Source organism: Passer domesticus, chromosome 6 (assembly GCF_036417665.1).
Source record: "Passer domesticus isolate bPasDom1 chromosome 6, bPasDom1.hap1, whole genome shotgun sequence".
NCBI lineage: Eukaryota > Metazoa > Chordata > Aves > Passeriformes > Passeridae > Passer > Passer domesticus.
This window is the reverse complement of record NC_087479.1, coordinates 23,587,637-23,612,868: the sequence shown is the minus strand read 5'-3', so window position 1 is coordinate 23,612,868 and position 25,232 is coordinate 23,587,637. Positions and strand designations below refer to the sequence as shown.

General features: G+C 49.9%; 1 protein-coding gene across 2 annotated transcripts; it reads left to right on the top strand.

Annotated features, from left to right (window-relative positions):
* The first annotated feature begins 437 nt into the window (after positions 1 to 437).
* On the top strand, positions 438 to 23,057 carry VSX2 (visual system homeobox 2). Of its 2 annotated transcripts, none has more exons than XM_064423874.1 (5): positions 438 to 936; positions 2,097 to 2,181; positions 4,975 to 5,098; positions 20,240 to 20,420; positions 21,321 to 23,057. In XM_064423874.1, the coding sequence occupies exons 1-5, from the start codon at positions 498 to 500 to the stop codon at positions 21,713 to 21,715; spliced, it is 1,224 nt and encodes a 407-aa protein (XP_064279944.1). In that variant the 5' UTR covers positions 438 to 497; the 3' UTR covers positions 21,716 to 23,057. The 2 variants fall into 2 exon arrangements, with proteins under 2 accessions (XP_064279944.1, XP_064279945.1); XM_064423875.1 differs by having other exon boundaries at positions 439 to 936; positions 21,384 to 23,057.
* Positions 23,058 to 25,232: the final 2,175 nt, after the last annotated feature.

Sequence of the window (25,232 nt, the reverse complement as noted above, 5' to 3'; positions counted from 1 at the left end):
TTACTTGCATGGGCCCTAATTTCTGTTCTGACCTCTTATTTATCTCAGAATATCGGATGAGCAAGAAAGCCAGAGAGCCCGTGGTTTCCCTACACGTAAGCCTTGCGCATCTCTCCTCCAGGGCCGGTGCCCCACGCCGTGCGTGTTTATGAAAGCAGGGATGCCTCCATCCATCCTTCCCTCCCTCCCTTCCTAACCCCACCTCCCCGGCACGGCTGGAGGCGAGCGGGGCCGGGGCCTGCGGGGCCGGGCCGGCCCTCCCTAGCGCAGGGGCGGGCGGCAGCCCCAGTCCGCGGCGGGCACCGGCCCCAGCCCGCCGAGCAGCGGCCCCGCCGCCGCCGGTGCCGGCTTTTTGGCATCCCTAATCGCGGCTGGCCCCTGTGATTGGCTGCGCGGCTCTGACCCCGCTCGGGCTCCCGGCTGGGCGGATAAAAGGGGCCTGAGCCGGGGGCTCCCAGGCATTCCCGGAGCGGGCACCAGGGACCGCTGGCCGCAGCATGACGGGCAAAGCGGGCGCGGCGCTGGCCCCCAGCCTGCCCGGCAAGCCCAAGCCCGACGGCGCGGCCGCCGCCCCCGCCGCCCCGCCACTGCCTCCGCCGCCCCCCGCTGCTGGGGTCAAGTCCAACTCTGGGCCCACCCCTCCCCGCTGCACCGGCTTCGGCATCCAGGAGATCCTTGGCTTGAACAAGGAGCCGCCGTCGCACCCTCGGGCCGCCCTGGACTCTCTGCCCGCCGGGCACCTGCTGGCGGCCCGCTCCGTCCTCAGTCCCGCCGGGGTGGGCGGCGTGGGCATGGGGCTGCTGGGGGCCAGCGGCATCCCCGGCTTTTACACCCAGCCCACCTTCCTAGAGGTGCTCTCCGACCCCCAGAGCGTCCACCTGCAGCCGCTGGCCCGGGCCCCCGGGCAGCTGGACAGCAGCCAGACGGCCAGCTCAGGTAGGCACGGCCCCGGCCCCCGGGGGCCCGCTGCGCCCCGCCAGCACCGCCGCCCGCAGCCAGCCGCCGCCCGCACCCCGTGTCCCGGCGGGAGGCCCCTTGCTCGGCGGTGGAAGGGAGATTTCGTTTCGATCCCGAGAATGAGGAGAAGGGCGGGCGGGACCATATTTTTCCCCGTCCGGGACTGCGGCCGCGGTCTGATGGCGTGGCCCCGGGCGCCCGGCCTAGGGATGCGCAGAGCCCCGTCGGAGCGGCCCCCGCCACCCCGTGTTGCCGGATAATTAGGGGGTTTTCGGCATTCTTTTCCTAGACGGCAGCAGCCTCCCATAACTCTGCCTGCAGGCCCCGTTCCACGGCCGCTTCGGGTCCCTCAGAGCGGCCGGCAGCAGCGCCGGACCCGGGCTCCGGGGGCAATTCCCGGCCTCCCTCCGGCAGCGGCGCCCGTCCCGGGCCGTGCCCGCCGCCCCCGCCGCCGGGCAGCACGGGCCCGGGCCCGGGCCGGTGGCGCGGCGCCGCGGGCAGCACTGGCACCGGGGCGCGCATCGAAATACGGGGTCCCCGATCCGTGCCCCGGTTGCTCCTTCGGGGCAAAGGCGGAGGCGTCCTGCCCTCAACACCCCCGGGCCGTGGCATCCCTGGGGAGCCGGGGGCGGCGGAAGGCAGCAGCTCCTCCCGGGGCTGGTTTATTCTGGTAGCTCCATAAACCTCAATTTCTGCCTCCTCGCTCCGGTGTTTCTGGGGCGCAGTTCGGGATGCCCGGGCTGGGCAGGCGGTCGCGGTTGCCCGGCCGCGGAGCGGGGGCTGCAGCTTTCCCGTTTCCTGCGCTTTGGTTGAGCTCGCCGGGCTCTGCGTTTTAGCAGCGAGGCAACAGCAGCCTCAGCAAACGACTCCGGCGGAGAGAGGCGAGAACTAGAGCCCGGTCCCGGCCCGCAGCCTTCCCTGGCTGGGGCGCATCCCCCGAGCTGCCCGCCCCGGATCGGGAGCGGCGCTGGTGCCGCGCTGCAGGGAGCAGCCGGCGTCGGGCCCCGTCCGCCGCGCCGCCGCAACGAAATCTTCGGCCCGAGCCGGCGGAGGGAGCGGGGCCGCGGGCCTGGCCCTACCCGGCAGGACTCCGGCGGGGAGCGAGCCCCAGCCCACAGCCGCTGCCTGTCTTTCCGCAGATTCCGAGGATGTCTCCTCCAGCGACCGAAAAATGTCCAAATCCTCTCTAAATCAGAGCAAGAAACGAAAGAAGAGGCGGCACAGGTAAGACAGCGGCGGCCACCCCGCCCGCGCCTCAGTCCCCGGGGAAGCGGCCACCGGCGAGCCCTGCCCGCCCCGCGGGGACGGCCCGCTCCGGCCTGGAGCGAAACATTCCTCCGGCACCGGCCGCCCGAGCGCCCCGGCGGCTTCTCCAGTGCGTCCTTGCCTTTATTCTTTCTCCCCGTCCAAAATAAATCGGAATAGGGACGTGCCGATAGGGAGTGGGGGATTCGACCAGAGGTGTCATTTTATTGAATTTTTTCTGGTTGCGGATCCAGGTATCCCGGGTCGCAATCTGTGCAGCCCATGTGCTGCGGTGGAATGCCGATCATCAGTGCTTGGAAGGGAAAATCATCAACCTGTCAGAAATAATAAAAGCCGTTTTCAGCTCCACATACAGCAATCTTAATATTGGCTGTCAGGAAGACAGAATTTCTATCAATAATTTAAATATTTTATTACTTAGAAATAAATATTTTGTTAATAGATTAAATAATTTGGAATCAGAGACAGCCTGCAAAGAAGCTGAAGAAGGTGGGAAAATGTTTAAGGAAACGAAGATCCACTTTGGGATTTGGTTTCCTACGAGCACGGTCAGGGTAATAGACTTTGCCTGACTTCTCCCACAGTTAAAATGGAGTTGGTTTGTTTGCGCTTTATAACGGAAACGAAAAATCCCGTGCTGGGTTCTGGCATTGCTGTGGCCAGAGCGCCAGGACAAAGAAAGGCCAAACACCATCCAGGGTGATTTAGGAATAATTAAATCAATCCTGCCACGATGCAGGAAAGGTGGATTAAAAGACGCTCCAGTGAAAGCTTAGCAGGATGCGGGGTGGAAGGAGACCGACTATCCCTGGAGGCATCCTGCTATGTGTGCAACAGGAGGCTCGGTCTGGAGGGCTGCTTTCCAAAGCCGGACCCCTCCCCAGGCAAATGTTCTCAGTTTGGGTGCTCTGGAGTAAGTACGAGTTCATTTTCTTTGCACCCCAGGCGGGGCTGGGTGGTAACAGCTGGGACTGGTATACAGGTCCCGATCTGGATGAGAGATAGGAAACGAAATTCAGATTTGTTTTGTTTTCAGTTCTAGATAGAAACAGACCTGCAACATTTGTCCGTGGTTGAATATTCTGTTGTAAACAGTTAAGACCTCTAATTGTACCAAGGAAGGGCTGGAAGATGACTGGCCAATAGCCCGCAAATAGCTGCAGGATGGAAACACCAAAAGGGGTTGTGAACTGCAAAAGGGACGGGGACTACCCGGGCATGAGCTAAAACGGGGAAACTTCAGCTGAATGTCAGCAAAACCCTCCCGCCCGTGAGCCTGGACAGGCTCCCGTGCTCTTGTGGGAGGAAGATGGAGGGGAATGCTTGAAATCTAAACTGGATCAAAATTGAAATAATTTTTCCTGTGCTCGCAGAGAGAGAAAATACATGATTCGGTGTGCCTCTGCTGTCCCCAGAGTTCACAGATTTGTTATAGTTGAAGAAAAACTGTTTGAAAAGAGAATGGATTTAAGAGTGAATTTAAAGAAGGGTCTGATTGCAGGCAGGTCCCTTGCATTTGCATCCTGCTTTTGTTAGTATTATTATCGATCTGGTGGAATCCTTTTCATTTTGAATAGCAGAGGATGTTTCTGATATTTTGTGTTTATGCTCTCTGGAACTGAAAGGCTTTTCTGAAATTTGGGTGTATTTTAGAAAAAGACTCTATTTCCTCTTTCCTTCTGGGAGATACATGGTTTTTAGTTGATGGTAAATTTACACATTTACTTTGCACAAGGGCTGCAATTCGTTGTTGGGTTGAGGATTGTTTTATTTTGGTTTGGTTTTTTGGTAGAGGTTTTTTGTTTGATTTGGCTTTTTGGTTGCTTTTTTTTGTTTTGTTTTTGTTTTGGTTCGGGTTTTTTGTTTGTTTGTTGGTTGGGGGGTTTTTTTGCCATTGCAGTATTTTTAGCTTTTATCAAAAATTGCGCTTTCTGTACTGGAGGAGTTGAAAGGTGGGAGTTTTAACCCTCAGGGAGTGGAAGTGGTCCGAGACTTCTCATCCATCTGCTAGGGAAAGGCTTTCATCTGTCTCGGCTTTCCAGCTGCTGATTTTTCAATTTGGTTGTCCCAAACTGAGAAGCGGCTGCGTGGAGGCAGGTTGGGCTGCTGCCTGCCCAGGGCGGTCCAGGAGGATTTCTAAAGGATAATGGGCTAATGCAAACTGGCAGGGAGCAGCTAACGAGATACTGGAGTGGAAGCAGCCCGGGTAAAAGCAGAGGAAGGGAGCTGGTCCTGGCTCTCATGGGGAAGAACTGGTGAAAAGTGGTGGGTTAGGGTGGAGAAAATATTTGGAGAATTTGTCTGAAGACTGAGACTCAAGGTGAAGGATTATTTGCTCTTGGAGATTGAAGAGGCTAAGGAGCAGCAGCTGGGAAAGGGCTCAGCACCTCTCCAGACGGGGTGCTGAGGAGATGCTGCCTGCTCTCGGTGTGCTGATCCTCACAGGAGGCGGCAGAGCCCGAGATCAGCTGCCAGCACTGCGGGTGCTTGCTGCTGGGGAGGCACTGTCTCCAGAGGCAAGTCCCTGAAAGGGAAGGTGATTTGTAACTGTTAAAAATGCTGTCTTCTGGCATTTTCTGGTTCTCCCTTCACCCTGGCACTTGACCTTTTGTGCACAGAAGCAGAGGAGGTGGGGAAAAGCTACGTATTAGCCAGTCACCCAGGTTTCAATGTCTTCAGTGTCCATTTCTCTGGCTCTTCATCATCTTTGCTGCTTCTTGTGTTTTGATCAAAGAGTTTTACTCCCCTCAGGACAATCTTCACATCCTATCAACTGGAAGAGCTGGAAAAAGCCTTCAATGAGGCCCACTATCCTGACGTATATGCTAGAGAGATGTTGGCCATGAAAACAGAGTTGCCAGAAGACAGGATACAGGTAATCATATCTCTTGGACTCCCTTATTGTTCTGCTCTCAGCCATGTTCATCCCTCCATGAAGAAAAGGCAGCAGCATGGGAAAGCTGACATTTTTCTGAATAAACTTCCCCAGGCTGTCCACTCTCCTGCTATTGATGGCAGGCAGATCAGATATTCTTGGCAGATTTGTATTTGGTGTTTGTATGTGGACGTGTGCTGTGCATGGTGTGTGGTACCAGTGATTTTGGGGGCGTGTAACAGGGGGGATCTGAATTCAGAGAAGGACAACAGGCACTCAAAAAAAGACAGTGTTTCAAGGTCTTGGTAAAAGCAAGAAGAGAGCCTCCCAGAGACCACATCTGGGTAGGCATTGCTGAAGGGAAAGAGCTCATCCCTGCTCCTTTGGCCACAGAAGGATGCACAGGGATGGCGTGGGCAGCTAGTACAGCTGTGGATGGGATGCAGTGAGGGGATGATGGGTGAGTCCCAGCGAGATGTTTGTACCGCATCTGCACTTTGACTGTATTTGCCTCCTCAAGTGACATTTCCCTGAAAGTTTCTGGGGATAACTCTTTTTTTTTTTTTTTTGTTAATCTGTTAAATTTTATTAACAGCTTTTAACATTAAGGCTTGAGCTTCATGTCAGTCCTGTCATGCTACTGTGAGGAGGTAGAACAAGGGGGTGTGGAATGCCACTGCTGTGTGCTGAATCCTCCAGCAGGAAGGAGCAGCCTGAGCTGCAGGGCTGGGCCAGGACCAGCCTTTGGCATGCATTACAGCCAGAAAGCTGGAGAAGACTTAACAGCTGCTTTTTCCAGTGTGGGAGGCACACTGGACAGAGTTAACATGATGTTCACAAGGGTGGGCTGCAGCAGCTTCTTTTGCCTTGCTTTACTCCATGGTTTACTCCCATCAGGTTTCTACACAAGGGACAGGATTGTAATGGCCAAGCCTTGAGCAGGTGGAGTTCTGATCTGGCTGGAAGTTAACCTGTCCTGGTTCTCCACACAGTGGCAGTGGCTGGCCTCTGTGACTGGTGCACAGCAGTTTCTACAAGACACATTGTCCTATGTGCCATGTGGTATTGAGAAGGTCCTGATTTCCCTGGTTCCTCCTTCTGTTCATCCCTCATGCATGCCCAGCACCCACCAAGCTGTATCTTGAGCTTCTGCTCTTTCTTTGCTGAAGAGATGGCCCAGGAGGCTGCTCCCTTGTGGGTTTGGAATGTAGCTCAGAGGGCACTTAGCAGGATAACACCAATGCTGGAAGCTGCTGAGGTATGACCCCATGCAGGGACAGGAAGGCCCTCCAAAACAAAATGTAGCCTTTTTCCCCTCTGTCCTGAGCCTTCCTCACCACTCTTATTCTTGTTCTCCATCAAAAATTACATTTCTATAAAAGCAGCTCATTCTTCTTATCCCATTGACCTGGCAGGACTCCTGCTGATCCAACAGCTTGTAGATTACCTGTGTGCTAACAGGATTTCCACCAGTCTTCAGAAATAATGGCCCACCATCTCAAATCCTACCTGATGCACTAGGATTTTGCTCTGAGAAACAAGCCCTGATGCTTTGCCTTTAGGAGGAGTGAAATGGAGCATGGTCACTTCTCCACTTGTGATCCTGCAGGACATCAGGTCAAGAGAGGAGAGATTGTTGGGAGTTTATTGTTGTCCACAGCCACAGTTTTGTGCTGGGCTGGAAAGAAGATCCTTTGATTTCCCATAAAAGACCTTTCCAAGGAAGAGGTTCATCTAGTGGCACAGTGTATGTTGAATTCCTGAGGCCCCATTTCTCTGGCCAGAGCTGAGAGCATTCACTCTGTGTGAGGTGGAGTGAGATGTGGCAGACAGCATAGAGCTGACACAGCTTGTAAGGCTTCAGCACCTGGAACACCCTTCTAGTGCTGAGTGTTTTAACTGATTTGGAATGAAATAGCAGGTAAATAGCTGTCACTGACTGGTCTGCCCTGTCATTCTGCAGCTGGCTAATGAACAACTGCTTACTCTTCCTGTATTGCAGCTTTTAAACCTAGGAGGGCTCCTTACTGTGACCCCTCTGCTCTGAGATCAGGTTAGACTTGGGCAGCAGAAGCACCCCAATGCATGGCTGTTCTGAACACCAGGTGTAACTAATGGCATGTGTATTCCAGAAAAAAAGGATTGTGAATAACAGTTTTGCTGATGATGAAAGAGGAAATAATGAGAAACAGCAGAATTTCTGTAGCATCTGTTGAGCACCTTGCCAGGGTATCATCAGGCTCACATAGGAGTCCTGAGCACCACTGCTCTTTCCAATAGGTCAGCAATCCATTGTCCCTTACCACACATTCCATGAAATCTCCTTGTCCATATTTCTTGTGTGTGACAAGCCATGGCAAGGTGATTCCCAACTCTGATCATACTTCTTGATATTTTACCTTGTATTCCTTTTCAACTTTGTGCCTTTTTGTTATGAGCCTAATTCTTTCCCCTTGGCTATAAAGTTCATGCTCTTTAAATAAATACAAGATATTTCTTCTCCTGGCTGTCACTTTTAGTTTTCATCATTGCTTAAGTAAGTTGCAAAGATCTTTCCTTAAATCATCCTTCATACATCACATGCTCATCTCTTAATCATGTGGTTGTTCTTACATGAAGCCCATCCTGTCTGTCAGCCTTCCTGGAGATAAGGGACCCCATGCCTACAGCTGCATGCTGGGTGTGTCCACACCAGTTCAGCTGGACTTGTGGTCCTTTGCAGAAGTAGCCTTCGATTAGCACTGGTCTGATTGCTTCCTTATTTATTTCCATTTATCTAATTCAATCACTTCAAACTTCTTTTAGACAGATTTTATTTTATGCTCAGGATTTTCCCTTCCGTGTTCTGGGTTTCATATGGAATTTTGCTAACTTTGGCTGACAAGCATCAAACAGCCCTACCAGCTCTGACAGTGGCAAGAGGTGGGTGCTACACAGGGCAGCTATCTAGTGATACTGTGCACTTTGTCAGTCTCCTGGGATTTTGAATACATGTAAATGTCTTAATATCCCGTGGCAAGAAGTTCTGCAGCAGAACTGCCTGAGTGCAGCAGATCTTGCTTTGAATCTCTTACCGTCATTTAATGCCCCTTGGAAGAGACAGCTTACAATGAATCTGCACTCCCATCTTCATAATATTTATAATTTCACATCATCACATTTTTTTCCTTGCATGAGTTTCCAGCTGCCTGAGGGAGCTCTATAGTTTTGCATTTCCATTGTAGCTTGCAGTTCCTCTCACCTTTCAGCAACGCTCTCTCCCTCCTGTAGGTCATTAATGAAAGTGTTTTCTAATATTGTTGTGAGCATCACATGTTGGGACTTCTGCAGCATTTCATGTGGTTTCCCACTAGATCCTCACCTAAGACTGATATCTGCCCCTTATTTTCATTTGTGGAATTATTTCTCAGGAGGTATTAGTCAAAGAGAAAGTAAATCACCTATGAAATTTGATGTGAAAGTGAAATTCAAAGAGGGCAATTGAAAGAATGATATATAGGAACTGTTTGCAGATAAAGCCTTCAGCAGAACACTACAAATAGCCATCAGAGACCAAGAAAGTTACTGGTTTAAGAGAACATTGAATCCAGGAAAAAAAATATTCAAACCCTCCATTTAAAGAGGATATGAAAGTGAATTTTTTTTCCCAAGGCAGACACACACTCTGTGTCTTACTCCCACACTGAGCTGGCTGCTCCTGGAAGGAAAATGAGCATCCTCCCATTGGGCAGCATGGGGAAATAATTTTTTATAATAGTGAGATACTATGCACAAGTCACATCAGATGTCACTGTGGCCATTTTGCAAGATACTTGAAAAAGACCACATTAATCAATGTATTTGAAAGAATATTCGTAGGACTTGAAGTGCCAGTATTGGAATAAACTCAGGCTGTTCTGTAAAATCCAAGAGAGGTAAGTAGATTCCTGTACTTCCTGGGAAGTATATCCTTTATAAACATTACGAAGTATTAAAAATGTCCTGAGGCAGACAAATACTGCGACATCTGACTTAAACTGCTCTTTCTCATAACAAATCTCTTAAGTGTAACATGTAGATTTTAGATTGAATTTATTAATACATAACAGTTCCAACATTTAAACTGAGTAGTTACAATATGAAAGTTCAGTAACAGTTTGGTTTGGGGATTATTGAATTGATTGTGTATATTTGTCCTTAAAGTATGTTTCCTACTGATCAAACAAATTGATTAATCAGTATTTCAAAAAAATAAGATCCTGACTGCTATTGTAGGGACATTAAAGTCACCTTTTAAGGGAAGTAATCAATCAAAAAAGGTAATAAAATTGCTAAAAATTGTCAGCTCTTGTTGTTAAAAGATTGCATGGTAATTACTGGATGACAATTTTTGGGACAAATAAAATTGCTTACATAAGCAAAAGAAATCCCAAGAAGAGGCTGGCACTGAGTGCAGAGTGGGGATTGTCTGTGCATCCAGCAAGCTTTGTCAGGCAGCTAAGAGGCCAATTTTGGCTAAAAACAAAACAAGGTCAATTAAATCTCTAATTGAAAAAGTCTTGGTTTAGCTATCAGATTAGCACATTTCGGTATCACTGGGAAGCCCTTTAGGAGTTGAACAGGGATGGAGGAATCAGGAGGAATAATCATTGAGAGGGAAGCAAGTACCAAGAGTATTTTGCAAGGACAGAGGCTTACCTTCCTTCAGTTTTGCAAAAAGGTTCTCTGTTTAGAGATGAACATAATCTGCCTGAGGAACCTGTACTGCACTGAGCGTGAGCTCAGGAGGGAACCCACTGAGTCCCCTCAAAAACATGATAGAAAGCATGAAGGAAAAATTAGTTGTATTCAGCTTTAGCAGCCGTGGCTTCTCCCTGTCCTGCCAGATTTTCCTGCCTGTTGCAGAGTGCTGAGGTGTAGTCTGAATCCCACAGTGTGAGTATGGAATGCTGTGACTGCTCCATGCAGCCAGTGACCTTTCCTGAATGTGTGCCTGGAGTGGCCTCCAGAGCATTACTCAGTGCTGCAGAAAGTGGTGCTTGTGGATTTTCTAAGCTTATCACTATTACTCTAAGAAGTGAGGACCTGTCTGCTTTTGTTAAAATGCTGGGTGACTCTCACACACAGAACAGAGCAAGGCCAGCCTGAGGCACACTGCCAGTGGGTTCCTCTGTGCAGCACATTCACAGGGACCACGTAGCTGGAAGGAAACTGCCACAGTGGTTAGGGCTGTTGGAGGTAGATTACCAAGGTGAAGGACCAGCCAAAAGTGTTGCTGTTGTGTGAGCCAACCATTTCAAAATACATAAGTTTTAAGAGCCCTGCAAGCAGTTAATCGTGAAGTGGAGTTGAGCAGCTAGTGCTGGCTACCTTTGCCAATAATTCGTGAGCACTGGGGCAAGCCATCACTCTGTGATACCAGATAAGTGTCATAAACTTCCCCTATGCTTCTAGAAATGTAGAAAGTATACAAGTGAGAGTAATAAAACTAATCAAACTTAGTGGCTTACTGAGAATATTATTATGAGTTTTTCTCATGGCATATGGTGCATCTCTGCCTCCATGTCTTTAATTGGTATGTTAGGAGTTCATCCACTTTTCTGCCTCTTCAATAACATGCTTGTTTAGTTGATCTAAATTCATATTAATTTCCATTTTTCAATTAAGAGTTGTTTAATTTGGCCCTTTCTCTAATGGATTGTTTTCATTACCCTTTATCTATGGCCTGTTTTCAGCCCATGTGCTAGAACTTCGTTTACAAGTTAATTACCAGAGCTGCAAACAGAGGGGCTGGGTGATGGGCAAGAGCAGGGGCCCAGGCAAGCCTTTCCAAAGGGATCCTTGTCTGAAAAGTCTTACACTACATGCTTTTGGACAGAGAAAGAAAATGTGGTAGGAGAAAAGAAGGAAAATGGAGGGCTGGGAATGACACTTTAGTTTAATGAAGTGGGGTCTCTCCTGCTTGTTGCTAGACCATGCAGATTGCCTGCTTATCTTGTGGGATTTTACCCTGCTACAGCTGGGGCTGCTAGGTGCACTTTTAAAAGGTCTTTTTGGTGGAGAGGTGAAGGTATAGAGTTATGAATATTTTCTTTACCCAGGTACTGCTTTATCCCTCTATGTTCAGTCCCTGGGTTGCTTTAGCCACTGATCAATTTTCTAAATTTAACAGAAAAACAAATAAAAGCAAACTTGCATCTTCTTGCCTTCTGTTCTGTTCTTGCAAGATGTTTATGGCTGTCCCAGGATAAGGGACTGGGAATTTGATGTGAACTGGGAGGAAAACAGGGCCCTTTACAGTGACTCTGTTTGTTCTCTCCATGGTTTGGAGACACTGTCAGCAAGGACCTTCAACATTGGGTCACACGAGTTCCCTGGGAGAGAAAAGACAGGCGGGCAACAAAACATGGTGAAGCCCATTTCTCTGGAGGGCCTTGGTAAAGGCTTTCCCCATCATGTCCAAGAGAATCAGGAATGGCTCTGCAGCCATGATGCCAGGCTGTGACAGCTCTTCCCTGCACTCATCCCTTAACAACAGTGGTTGTTTTCTTAACAACAGTGGTTTAAGGCTAACACTTCTCCAAGTTAGCTTGGACTTGCAGTTCCTCGGTCACTTTAGCTCTTCTGGAAATACTATCCCAAATCCCTGTGCTGGGAACACTTGTGTTCACTTCTCCATTTAATGATGAACTTTCTTTTCTCTCTTCTGATACCACTACAGTTTTTCACATCTGATTTTTAAAAATAATTGGTCATCCCAGCAATTTCAGTAGTTAATTCCTCTCCAGCCTTATGACATCTGGCAGAGGGAACAGCTGATGGTTGTGTTCATGTTTTCCTTTAATGACCCTTTATTACAAAGTTTTCCTCCTTTCCTGGCTTTGAATAGAGATTTTTCTAACAGTTCAATAACACAGGCACTTTAGACACTCAGTTAATTTACTCTCCCCTTTATTTCTTAATGGATCTATTTCTCTCTGTAGTGTTTTTCTTTTACCCTGATAGATCTCAACAAGTCTTCTGATTCTTCTCTGGAAGCACAAACCTGCTCTCCTTTTCATTGCCCTTCTCTGTGGGTGTTCTGTGAGCCAGGTTTTGCCCAGGCACTGCAGAGCAGTCCAGTCCTCAGCAGACATACCAAGAACCTCAATCTCCATGTGCATGAGACTGGCAGGTCCTTCTGTGAAGCAGAAAAGAGGAACTGAGCTCTGAAACAAACTGTTTCTACAGTATCTTACAACAAAGATGCCTTCCAGAGTGTGCTTTATTGGAGGCTGTGAAAAAGCATTAGGTGCTCTTCTGTCTACCCTGATTGTTACTGTCCTGGGAGCAGCAGTGACATGTTCAGTTTAGGACCTGCCTGGCGTGAGAATTACATTTGCTCCCTACTTTCTCTCTCAGCAGGTATCTGGTAGGCTCCCAAATGTCTGAGCAAAGGCAGAGCTGAAACTATGGCTGCCACATAGTTATTAGAGGTTTCAGCTGCAGCTTTCTCTTCAAAATTGTAGCAGGGGAATGCAAGCCAAGCATTGCTTGTAGTGGTAGCCTTTCTGTGAGTTATAGAAATGCTCATGCCATGCATGTTGCACACTCATAAACACAGGGGTATGTCCCTTCCTTGAGTTAGAAGTAGCCTAGTGACTGACTCGTGCCTGGCTGCTGTAGCAGGCCTGCTCAATGTGGACAAGCATCCTGTGCTCTTCAGGCAGGCAGCACAGCCAGGCTGCCCACCCCTGCCTCTGGGCAGCTCTGCCTCACCTGCAGCTTTGGGATCCACGTGGCAAAATACTTTCTCACTGTGCTACCCCTTCCTTTCTAAAGACACTGCTCGGCTCATCCAGAGGGAGGGCTGAACTGTGAGTGTCATTGAGAAAAACAAATTCTTGGAAGGATCTAGCCATCCCATCCACGTGAACATGCATGACAAATACCTGTGCCAGACACTGCTCACAGCCAGATGTGCCAGTGATGTCCATTCCAAGACAACTTGCTTTATGTCCATCACATCTTTCTAATATCTCTGGGTCCCTTAACAGTGTCCCAAGTCAGAGTGCCCCATCACTGTCACTACAACTGCCATTTGTTATTTCACTGGATCAGCTTCTTCAGCTTACATGATGACCATGACTGAGATCAAGGCTCAGTGTCCAAGTGGCAGCTAAGGGAGGGTCCTGGCCTGAGATACCTGGGACTGTGCTGGCGAGCTCAGGTGTGCTGTCCTGTGCGAGCAGCGCTCCGGGCCAGCCTGCGTGTCACCAGCTCTGCAGGTGACACCATCAGCTGTGCTGTGCCCGAGCTGGTGGGGTCAGCCACAGCTGTCAGCAGCAGCCAGTGCCTGGAGAATCAGTTCTCTGCAGCTGGAAGATGTCATGTGAAAACCCCTGGGGTTGTGAATTGCCCAAAGAAGGTTAAGGGTACACAGAGCTGAGGAACAAGTAGAGCCAGGAGCAGACACACGGTAGGAGTAGAGTGCTGAAGGCCCACCCAAGCTGGTGCATGGAAACTGATTACATCTTACAGCATTTTATAAAATGTCATGTTTGTATAGATATCTTCTGGCTAATGCTTCCACGCTTCAAGGGTGCAGTGCATTGGTAAGCGTGTGCTGTACCCCTTGGGGACTTTGCAGACTGTCCCCATGCATGTAAGGCTTGAGCCTTATCTCAGGGAGCACTGGGCACCAGTAGTAGTGGTGCACAGCCTCTGGGGCCTATATTTTTTTCTGGAGAGGGTCAGAGAGCACCTGTGCCCTTTGCCCAGGGTCTGCTGAAGAAGGGCAGGGCACCAGGGAGCTGATGCTGGCATGCAGGGGCAGTCCAGAGCCCAGGCAGTGCTCCACAGCCTCAGAGCAATGCCGGAATCCCATGCTCTGATTTCAGGGCATTCAAAGGCATTGTGAAGGGGATGTGACATTTCTCCTCTGGCTGTCCTGACTCACCTTCTCTAGCATGAAAGTGATAATGTGGTGTGCCCCTGCATGACTACAGAGTGCATTACTTACAGATGTTTATGAAGATCTATGCTAAGGTTTCCTCTGTGCTAGAGGACCTGCAGAGCAGTGTTAGTGGGGGAAAAGAAGGCAAAATTAAATAATTCAGGCAGGATAGCAGCTTGGATAATGGAGTCAGGTACTGTGATCACCTAAAGGATGGATGTGCACTATCACTGTTTGTGACAATGACAGATGTCTCCCTGGGTTTCTGTGGATTAGGATGATGACTACACTCTTGTCAGCTTTCTTGTGACTGTCATGCATCTATGGCCCTGATGTTTTTCTTGTTTTTCACTCAGCATGTTAGGAAAAGAGGGATTTGGGTGTTGATCTGCCAGGTCCCAGTATATGGGAGCCTATTCTGTAGTGCCAGCTAAGCCACAGGTCAGTGGGAATCACAGTGTGGCCATGGTGAAGTCAATGTCTTTGAGATGCATTTGCTGTGCAGATGTGATGCACACACAGGCTGAGTGTGTGCTGACCCACTGATCTCACTCTACTGACCCTGCACATCGTGTGCACTCTTGTTTTCCTTTGGGGAAGATGGGATCCCTGCAGCAAATAAAGCTCTTTGCTTTTGAAAGGCTACAGGAAGTGAAAAAAACATGTTGCCACATGAAGCCAGGTGAAAACCCCAAATTTACTAAGAGGACACAGTTTAAGACATGTTTCCTAGTGAAGAGGGATTTTATAGGTTTGGTGCATAAGTCAGATAAACTGTAACAAATAGTTATTCTTGGCCCATGTAGTGCTTTTAAGAGCAGGATTCAGAGACAGGACTAGCCCACAGGACTGGTGGCATGGTAGCATCATGTGCATTTTTGCTGGGTGCCCATGAAGCCCATATTCAATGAGAGCCCTGTTACTCTTCTAGCTTAGAGGAGACCCAAGCATGATGCACCACCGTGTCCTCACCCAAGAGGGATGAGTGCTGTCTCACAGCTCATCTTGTGTCCCTGGTTGGACCTGTTAGCCAAGTGAGCTGGACACAACTCCAGCTTTTATCAGGAAGGGAGCTTGCTATGCTCTGTACAGGAATAGCCCTTCCTAAAGTGAGTTCAGCAAGCTCTTTCCCAGTGTTTAGCAAGAAGAGGGATGATGAGTCCTTTGATCAGCCATGCAGCCCATGTGCACCTTTACTGCTCTCATTTAACTTCATAACCACTTTACACCAGCCATAGAAAGTGATGTACCATAAACAGAACCAATAACTTTGACGTTACATTTGAAAAGACAGCAATAAACTGTTTCCAGGCTTACACAAGTGGTGCCGTCTCCACCAGCAGTCGGGAAGCTTTTCTGTAGTGATTGCTAAACCAGAGGGATTTGAGGAAGCCCCAGGGCACAGGCAGACCTCACGCTCTCATGGCAGTCCATTATACAGCCCCAGTACTCGTGGGTATGGGTGGGGACATGCTCCAAGCAAGATATGAGGCCACTCTTTGCAGTGTTCACATCTTCAGACTGAACCCAGCCAGGGCTACAGGTCCTGTCTGACACGAGGATGAGGACATCACTGTTTTATCAGAGGAGGTTTTAATTCTGAGCACTATCATTGTTAAGTCTTGGGTTGGAGAGGGAGGAGGTAGAAAGGGAGAGGTGTATTTGTCAGGAGAAACTGGGTACTGAGATAGCAGCAGGGCCCTGGATGTGGAGGGCAGCTGGAGGTGTTGGCTCGGCGCCCCCAGAGTGCTTCAAGTGGGGAAGCGGCAGAGAGAGAGCACACACCTGCCTGTCCCTGTGCTGGGGACACGGCCGCAGCGTGGCTCGGGGCTCTCGGGATTCTGCCCCTTGCTTCAGGGGCTGCTCTGCCAACAGCTGTGCGCAGCTGCTCCTGCAGCCCGGCAGAGGCAGGCGCTGGAGTGTCCGTGTGTCCGTGTCCGTGTGTCCGTGTCCGTGTGTCCGCGGGTGCATCTGCCTGCGGCCATCTAGCGGACACTCAGCTCGCGCTGCTCGGGGCTGGCACCGGCTGGGGCTCCAGGAGCCTCGCTCCTTGAAGTGCCCCTGTTGGAATGCCGTACCAAAGGCAGCACGAGAGGTTTGCTGAAGCAAAATCGCACAATTATCAAGCCTGGAATTTTCCTTTAATAGATGAGAAATGCTTGGGCAGGGAAAATATATATTTTTTATATTAATAAGAAAAAAAATTCCAATGTAAATTTTCCTGTCTTTTTACCCTAGCTTGGAAAGTAGCTGCCAAGAAAATGAGTGTAACCAGTGGAAAATTTCAGGTTGAAAAAAACCAGAAAAAATACATAGGAACACCACAGATGTTTTAAAATATCCCTTCCCTAATTCAGATTTCTGAATTATGGCTAACCTCAGGGAGATTTCTCTCTTCAGCAGACAATGTTTCAGACACTGATTTGGTAAACAAACTAATATGATGAATGTGGATAACAAGGATGTGTCAAGTCTTATGTCCCCTTGCAAAATGAGAGATTTCTCCTCCTACAATTTGCTCTTCTACACCATCAATAATCTGAAGAAGTATCAGTTGTCATTTGTGATTCAGAGGAGGAAATTGTTGAGATTATCCTTGCCAGTCTTGACTCCAAAATTCCCACTCCAAAACCCTATAGTCAAGTACAGAGTGCCTGAACTTTTATTGCTTTGGGCAGTGGGCACTGGAGGTGAGTATTAGGTGATGGTTAAAGTTAGAAATATTCCCACTTTTTGCAATACTGCAAGACAAACCTGTCCCCTTTTCTCTGTTGTCCGTTTTTGGAGAATAGGCTTCCTGGAGCAAGCTTACCAGATTTCACAAAGGGTGTTTGTGTGAAAATAGAGGTGTGAAACTTTTTGGGGTGCAACACATTGGTCCAAAAGACACCTCTGCACATCACATCATGACAACTTTGCACAAACATGCTTCAGTCTAAAATTAATCAGGTTTCACCACTGCCCAGGAGATGTGGAAGCAGAAGCACAGTCTTTACACCATACCCTGAGCTGTGCAACAGAGAACCGGATGAAAACAAGTGAGAAGAAGGTGCAGGATCCAGAGCAATGTCAGTAAAGCATTTCACAAAGCTGAGCCAATCCCTGGGCGGGAAGGGGAAAGAGGAAACATGGACAAACTTAGACATTGTTTGAAGCAGACCAAATCTTTCAGAGTCAGAGGAAGCTGTAGAGTAGATATCTCCAAGCAAGGACATTAAACAGCCAAAGAACACCAAAACCACAAGAGATGTGTAAGGTGAGTAAAGTGTAAGGGAGAAACCCTCTCCTGGAAAAGTGAGGTGCCAATAATAAATAACTGCATATTTGGATATTGTGACTGATGTACCAACACAGCTGAAAATAGCTGAGTTACTAAAATCACCGTGCAATTCAGCTCACAATCAAGGCATGTGAAAATTTTGGTAACACTTTGATACATTTGAAGAAATCACTGAGAGCTTCTCGTAAATGAAAGCCCCACTGATGGAGCCATCTGAATGAGGACAAAATCATGAAAACAGGACATGGGACAATCCTACTGATTTGAAATGGCATGAGGGCTGCCAGTGCCATGCTGCAGCTCTTCACTCAATGCTCCTCACAATGAACTTGTGACAGAGATGCTTGATTGGGATCTGATCCCAGCAATACACAGTACTGAGCACCATTGGATTCACTTCATTTCATGCTCCAGATGAAGATATGGTTCCTACTATTAAAGTCTTCCTGACTTCTGTTCTGCTAAACATTCTGGGATTTCAAACTTTCATTTTTCCTAATCAAAACAAGGAGGAAATTCCCATCAAATGACAAAAATTGGTTTTGGAAATCTCAGAATGATCTTACTGAAATGTTGATGCAATTTTGATTTTCTCATTTGGCTTTAAAGCATAGATTTTGCATGTCTTAGGCAGCTGAGATTAAAATACGGCATTCAGAAGAAAGCTATAGATAATTTTGATTACACTTCCACTGGCTGGCCACAGTTTTTCCTGTGTGATTGAATCAGCATTTTTTGATTGAAGATTTTCTACCAGCTCTAGTCAAAACTGGGCTGCCAGCTGGCAAAGCTTCTGCTGCCTCCAGTGTTTGTGTAACACCACCGTGGAAAAGGGGATGCTCCAGGGTAGCAGGCTGAGTGGCACTGGGCAGTGCTGGGGCAGGCTGAGACCCAGCCAGGGAGAAAGAGGAGCATGAGGCAGGCAGGAGTACGATAGGGGCATCAGGGTGGGAGGGAAGAGAAAGGGCAAGTGGTAAAAGCACCAGTAAAGAGGCACCTGCAGCTCTGCACCCTGTGGTCTGGGAATGGGAGGATTGCATGGCCTGGAGTGAGACCCTCTGCCAGCATCCTGCTGGCTGCACAGCCATGCCAACCCATGTTTCACACAGACATGGAGGAGAGAGCAACGAGAGGAAGCTCTGCATTCCTGAGGGTCTTTGCTTACACCCTGGAGGATTTGCAACCCTTGCAGTGCAGGGGTTACAGACCGGCAGTACGAAAGTGTAAATCACACTGTTTTTCATGCAGAGGTGACATGTGGTGAGGCAGCCTCCTTCCTTTGCCTGGTAAAATCCTCTCTGACATGCACAGAGTGTCTTCTGCTGGGAGAAGCTGGGATCACAGCCAGTGGGACCATCATCCCCGCCATTCCACAGAGCTGTCTGGGGGAGCAGGCTGGCTGGGCTCCTGGGAATGGCCAACAGTGGCTGTCATCAGTGCTAGCAAGCCACCCATCTGCCTAGCCTGCAGCTCTGTCCCTACCATAAGATTTCAGTGCTCTGCACAGGTAGAAGAGATGATATTGCCTTGCCACCTGAGACCAGGACATCACTCAGTGGCATCAGTCTCATGGTCCCCATGGCAGAGCTGGGGGACTGGCACAGACCCCCAGGGCTCCCCACGGCAGCTCGAGCTCCCCCACAGCTACGAGTAGTGGGGACAAGAGAGGGTTAAGCTGTCAGCTCTGCAATGTTAAACAGGTGTCAAAGGCACCTCCATATATCTGCAGATTGAAATCAAATTCTTTGCAGTATAAAAAGATAAATTACCCAGGCGATTCCCGCCTCATCCCACTCATCAGGCCAGCGCCAGACGGCAAGCAATTTTTTTTTTTAATGTGCTAACGACCTAATCAAGCAATCAAGTCGGAGAAGATTGCGGAGTGACCCCGAGCATCCATCTGCCAGAGAGACCCCGACATTCATTTCCATTCTGCCGTGTACTTTCCGGGAAAGGGAGGGAAAAAACAGAAAAGAAAAAAAATCCTAAACAAATTAACACCCAATTTTCTGTGAGTCTAATTAGTTAAATGAGGAGGTGTTCGGGGTGTCCACGGGGAGGGAGGGACTGCCTCTCGGAGAGGGGCCTGGTAACTCCATGGCATTAATTAGCGCAGGTCAATGGCGTGGTTCCCTGGGGACCAGCTGCTTTAATTTCCCGTGATATTTCAGTGCCTGAGGCCCATCGATTCAAACTGAAATTAACTTATTTTTCAATCAGGCCTGGGCTGCCCCTGGGGCTGACTCTTCCTTTGCCTCCTTCTGAATAGACCTCAAGCAATTTTTCATCTAAAGCTGATGCCTCTGCTCGGGGGGAGAAGGGAGGGGAGCTGGGGAGGGAGGAGGGTGAGGGAGACAAGAGGAATGGAAATCGGAGAGAGAGCACTAATAGATTTCTGCGTGTATCACCCCCTCCCTGCCACTGCTGCCTGCCTCCCTGCTCACTGCCCCCCAGGTCACAGCTCAGAGATTATTCTGCCAATTTTCTGAGAAGATGAGGGGTTTTTCAAACTGGGAATTCAGGGCAAAGCGCACAGAGCAGCTTCCCCCTTCTTTCGAGCATCCGCCCCATCCCAGCCCTCCCTGCAGGCACCGCTGCCTGCAGCCCTGTACTGCTGCTCAGACACACAGCAAATAATAAAAGAAAATCCCAGGCACGAGAGCCAAAAGCCAGTAGAAAAAAGACGTTGCAATGGCAAATTAATTACATCCTGTGGAGAGGGATGGGACCTGCTTTCACACTTGGCCCTCTCCACTGCTTCAAGGCAGGGAGGGAGAGATACCCAATGTCTGTTGCATGGGGGAAGAGGTTGTATTGCCTTTGGGATAAACATCCACCCTTCTGCTTTCATCATGCTGCAGAAGTAAATGCATGTTCCACGTGGGAAGGGGCCTGGCATGCCTTCTCCATGCACAAAACCCATGCCCCTCCTTGTTGCTCGCTCCAGGTTTGGTTCCAGAACCGCCGGGCCAAATGGCGGAAGAGGGAGAAGTGCTGGGGCAGGAGCAGTGTGATGGCTGAGTACGGGCTCTACGGTGCCATGGTGCGTCACTCCATCCCGCTGCCTGAATCCATCCTCAAGTCTGCCAAGGACGGCATCATGGAGTCCTGTGCCCCTTGGCTCCTGGGTAAGAGAGCAGCCAGCTTCATGGGGGATGGCACATGGGCAGAGATAGGGGGATGCAGGCAAGAAATCAGAGTCCTGTTGAAAACAGGTGAGGGGCAGCAGGGCAAGGTCCCTCCATCCTGCCACCCTCGATGCCTCCATCTGCCAACAACCCTTGTCAATAGGGTTTGACCACTCATCCCAAAATTCCTGCTGGACCTTGGATCATGACCTGCAGAATCTGGCTGGGACACCAATTTGCCCACATGCTCAGGCTGGTGCTCACCTCCCCTTCCCATGGCTCAAGCATATTTCATGCCCAGCTCTGGAGCAGGGGCTCCAATCCTTGCCCAAGCCAGGAGGTCATCCCAGTCTCACTCCTCCAGCCCTGTGATGCTGGATGGGGTGCTAGGATTCCCAAATGCTCTGTCTTTGCCCAAGTTTCACTCAGTTTTCCGTGCGGATGTGGAGGTAGCAGCTACCCTGTCACACTCCTGCTCTTTACTCTTTCTGAATTTCCAGGCTGGTTCTGCCCCAAAACTAGTATCTGGCATCTTGACAATGGGCTGTCCTGTCCTTCTGTCTGTATGAAATGGAGAGAGGCAAAAGGGTGGTTGTGGTTTGACACAGAAATAGAAATATCCCTCCTAATGAGGGATCTCCCTCCCCAGTCTCAGTGAAGCTCAGGCAGCTATGCTGCTGTCTGAGACCCTCATCTCCATACAGGAACAAGATAGCTTCAGGTTCACAGAGAAAAATGAAGGGGAGAGTAATTACAGACCTTTGGGACCAGCCACAGTCCACAGATGCTGGGCTGCCCTTGTGCGGGGGCCAGAGCGAGTGGCTCGCCATGACTGCTGTGTGAAGCAAGGGTTTCTGCTTTTCCTTAATTCTGGCCTCTCTTTATCTTTGCTGTTTTCAGTTCAAGATGGCTTTCCCATGCCCAGGCGCTTTTCTAAACCCGAATACCAACAATTCTTTTTAGGGATGCACAAAAAGTCTCTGGAGGCAGCGGCTGAGGCGGGGAGGAAGACAGAGGTGGAGCGCCAGGCCCTGCCCAAGCTTGACAAAGGTGACAAAGAAGAAAGGGGTCCTGATCCCAAAACCACCATTTCCCAGGAGGAACTGAGAGAAAACAGCATTGCTGCCCTCAGGGCCAAAGCTCAGGAGCACAGCACCAAAGTCCTGGGGACCATTGCCGGGGACACCCCAGCCCCAGGCAGGAAGGCGGAGACAGGGGAGGAGGCGGCAGTGGCGGAGGACGAGAGACAGACGGAGAAGTTGAACTCATCGCAGAAGGAGGAGAAGTTGATCTAGGGGGAACAGAGGTGGCGGAAGCCAGCCCCGACAGACACTGTGTCCTCTGGGGGCCATGTTCCCCCTTGGACTGCCAGGTGTCCCTGGCCACCCCTGCCAGGGAGAGGGGCCCTGCTCTCTGTGTTTGGGGCTGCCTGGCAGGGGTGCCCACTGCCTGCTCCCCTTGAGCATACCCCTGCCCCTCGCTCCTCCACCCCACCAGGCCTTCCTCACCCCCCACCCCTTCCTTTTGGGGGACCGGGAAGTGTCACATCATCACTGCCACCAATGACACTAAGACTCTGGTCCCTTCAGCCTCACGACTGGCTCTGGGGCTTTCTCCTTCTGCTGCAGCCCCCAGCCCCATTTACCCTCCTAAAGCAAGCCTATTCCCTCTCTCCTTGGTGCACATCTCTGCCCAGTGCTGCCCAGGCCCCTTCCCCTTGTGCCCTGTCCCACTGTGCCCCAGGCAGACATGCCACCTTCTGCTGGCCATCACCTCTGCCTGCGGCCCAGGCTGCAGCAGGACAAGCCCATGGCAGTGCTTGCATGAAACGATGACCATCCTCCTAGGCTGGTTTGCACCTTCCACCCATCTCTCCCTGCTCCCATCTCTGCTGGGAAGGGACTGCAGCTTGAGAGCAGTTATGTTCTGCCTCTCTTTGGCAGGGAGAGGCAGGTTTAGCCCACAGGCACGACACCCTGGTCCCACCTGGCACCCTGAGCTGACCCCAGCCCATTTCACTGGCTCCTGCAGGGCTGGGTCTGACTCTGCTCTAAACACCAAAACCCTACACCCCTGCAGAGGGGATGAATGGTGAATTTATTTATTGAATACATTATTTCAGGTGAGACAACATCCACCTAATGTATTTATTGAATTAAATTTGTCCAGCGCACCCTCTGAGTGTTAAAGGGAATGACAGCCATGCACATCCACCCTGATACACCCTGAAACGTGTACATACATCCCATAGGAGCACACGCAGACCCACACAGCCAAGCTCACTCCATGGCACCATCACCTTCCCATGCCAGTAAAGCACTGCTCCCCCTCCAAAAGCCATAGGACAGTGACTCCCAGGTGACCCTTTCTGTCCTGCTTTCAGCTGTGAGCACCCTTTCCCCAGAGCTACTGTTTTAATTCCATCAAAGGTTAAGCCCAGTCATCCAACCCATTTGTCTTTGTCCCCCAATCGTTTGACGTGTTAGATGATAGCCCATGGAGTGTAAATAATGTATATACAGTGAGAAAATAATTCAGTATTGAGGTGTTTGAAATATGGAGCTGTAACAACTTCTAGTCATCCAGCATCTGTGATTTATGTGCCATTTTCTGTAAAGATATGAAGAAGAATAAAACTAAACAGGAATACTGTGTATGAGTCCAGTTACCAATGTTCAAGGAGGGCGAGTTCAGCCAAAGCTGAGAGGGAGCTGGATGTCATGTTGTAGCCAGAGAGAGGCAAGAGATCCAAAGCAGCCCAGAAGTCTGCACTTTCCTCCCCACCAAGGCACGGAAAAGATGGGGCTTGGGTCTCTCTCTGCAGTGAAATACAAAACTGAAAAGGGTGTGCTTGTACTTGGAGCAGAAGTCACGGCATACAACTGGTGAAAGAACAAGTCACTTCAGCACCCAGAGCAGCCCTGGTGCTTTGGGTCATCCCATACCACGCGTGCCCTGGTGTTAAGAGAGTTGGACAGATAGGACAGACCTCCAGGCAGGCTCAGCCTCTGCCAGGAACGGGCTGCAGGGCCCTGCTGGCCCGAGGAGCTGAGGCAGCAGCCACACACTACAAGTGCAGGGGAGCTGGTTGAGAGGGAAGGGCACCCAGGGACTTACAGCTAGGTGAGCTCCAATTTGAGAGCAATGGAAGCCTACTCTGGGTCACCAGGTGTAGTGGGTTTAGTGCTGGCCAAACACCAATGCATCCACTAGAGTTTCCTGCTGTGAGATGGATTAGGAGGAGAGAAAAACAGGTTCAAAACTTTAAAGGGTATAAAGAAAACTTTATTAACAGAATTAAAAGAAAAATATAAAAAGAAAATCAGAATAAACCTTCAGAACACTTCTCCTCCCCCCATACCCTCTTTTCTCTCCCACTGAAAACATAAAGAGGCAAAACCTGGGACTTTAAGTCAGTTTGCGACCTCTGAAACAGTCTTTCTTCAGTTCTCTTAGGGAGAGGAGTCTCTCTTGCCATGCCATGGAGACTTCTCCTCAAGAAACAGTTTCTTGTGGTTTTTAATTTCCACATATAGCAGCTACCCAGAAACTTGCAATTGTGAAGTCCCTCCCATCTCTTGCAGCCTTCCCACAGCTGCATTCACGGGCCATGTCAACTTATGGGGAATTATTTTAAGGATGAGCTGTTCCAGTATAAAAGCAAAAGTTCTTTTCATCCATCTCTGGGAACAGAGGTTTTCTTCTTTCTGTTCCTGGGCAAGGTTTCTCCTCTCTCTCTGTTCAAGCTTCTCATTGGATCACAGCAGCTGCAACATGGATGCTTCTGCTCACGGCTGTGGTTAGAACGCTACATTTCCCCAATGCATTCCATGACTTACAGGGAAAAAACAAAGTCTGATATATCAAATATATCTTCACCATAGCCTTACAAAATAATTTCAGCCCAAAACTATGGCATCTCCTCAATCCCCTCCTGTCTAGAATTTGACTCCTTCTTCACTGACCTCAGTGTCCTATGTTTTTTTTCTCTACGTGTCTTCACTCCTTCCTTTTCCTGATTCAGGAGAAGGAAAGTGTTTGTAGGCTCATTTGTTCTCAAGTTTAATCAATTGAAACAGTTTTTATGGAGCTCTGCAGCACTGAAAGGCTGATCTCATCCAGACTCTGCATCAGAGAGCTCGCTCGCCGTGCCTCTCGCTGCTGGCCACGCGGTCTCCACCGACACCATGCGAGCTGTGCCGGCCGCTGGCTCTCAGCGCTTTTCTTCATGTGGAGCACCGAAAAACAGGAAAAGCTGCTGCAGCCTTTTTGTGTCCTTCTGTCCAGCATGGCTGGCTAAAAGCGGCTAAACAAAGTTCATTGTGAGCCATGCCAATGCAGCCATGGCTGTGTGTCGCTGTCCTGGTTCTGCCGATTTTGGCTGCGCAGTCCCGGCCATGTGGCCACTCCTGGCCTCGGGGCCGCCCCCAGTGTCGACTATGGGGCCGCTCCCAGCTCTGCTCCCAGTCTCACAGTTGTACCCAACATTGGGATGGCCCCCAGTGGCACAGCCCAGCGGCACCACTGGCAAAAAAGGACCAGCAGGCTCTGCCAGGAAGGGGCCAGCGTCAAGCAGAGCCCAGCACGGCCCCGCCCAGCCAGGCACCCGCTCAAAGGCCGAAAGCCAAGAGAGCTCCTCTGGGCCTTCGCTCGCTTTTAAACCTGCTCTGCCACAGGGGCGTGTGCAACTCCTCTGGAGTGGTTTAACCAGGTGTCAATCTTCAAAACTAGCCAGCTGATTGGCTGCCCAGGCCCACAGGGCCCCGCCCCTGCAGCCGGTGGGCTCCTCCCCAAGGGAAAGGCCGACTTTGT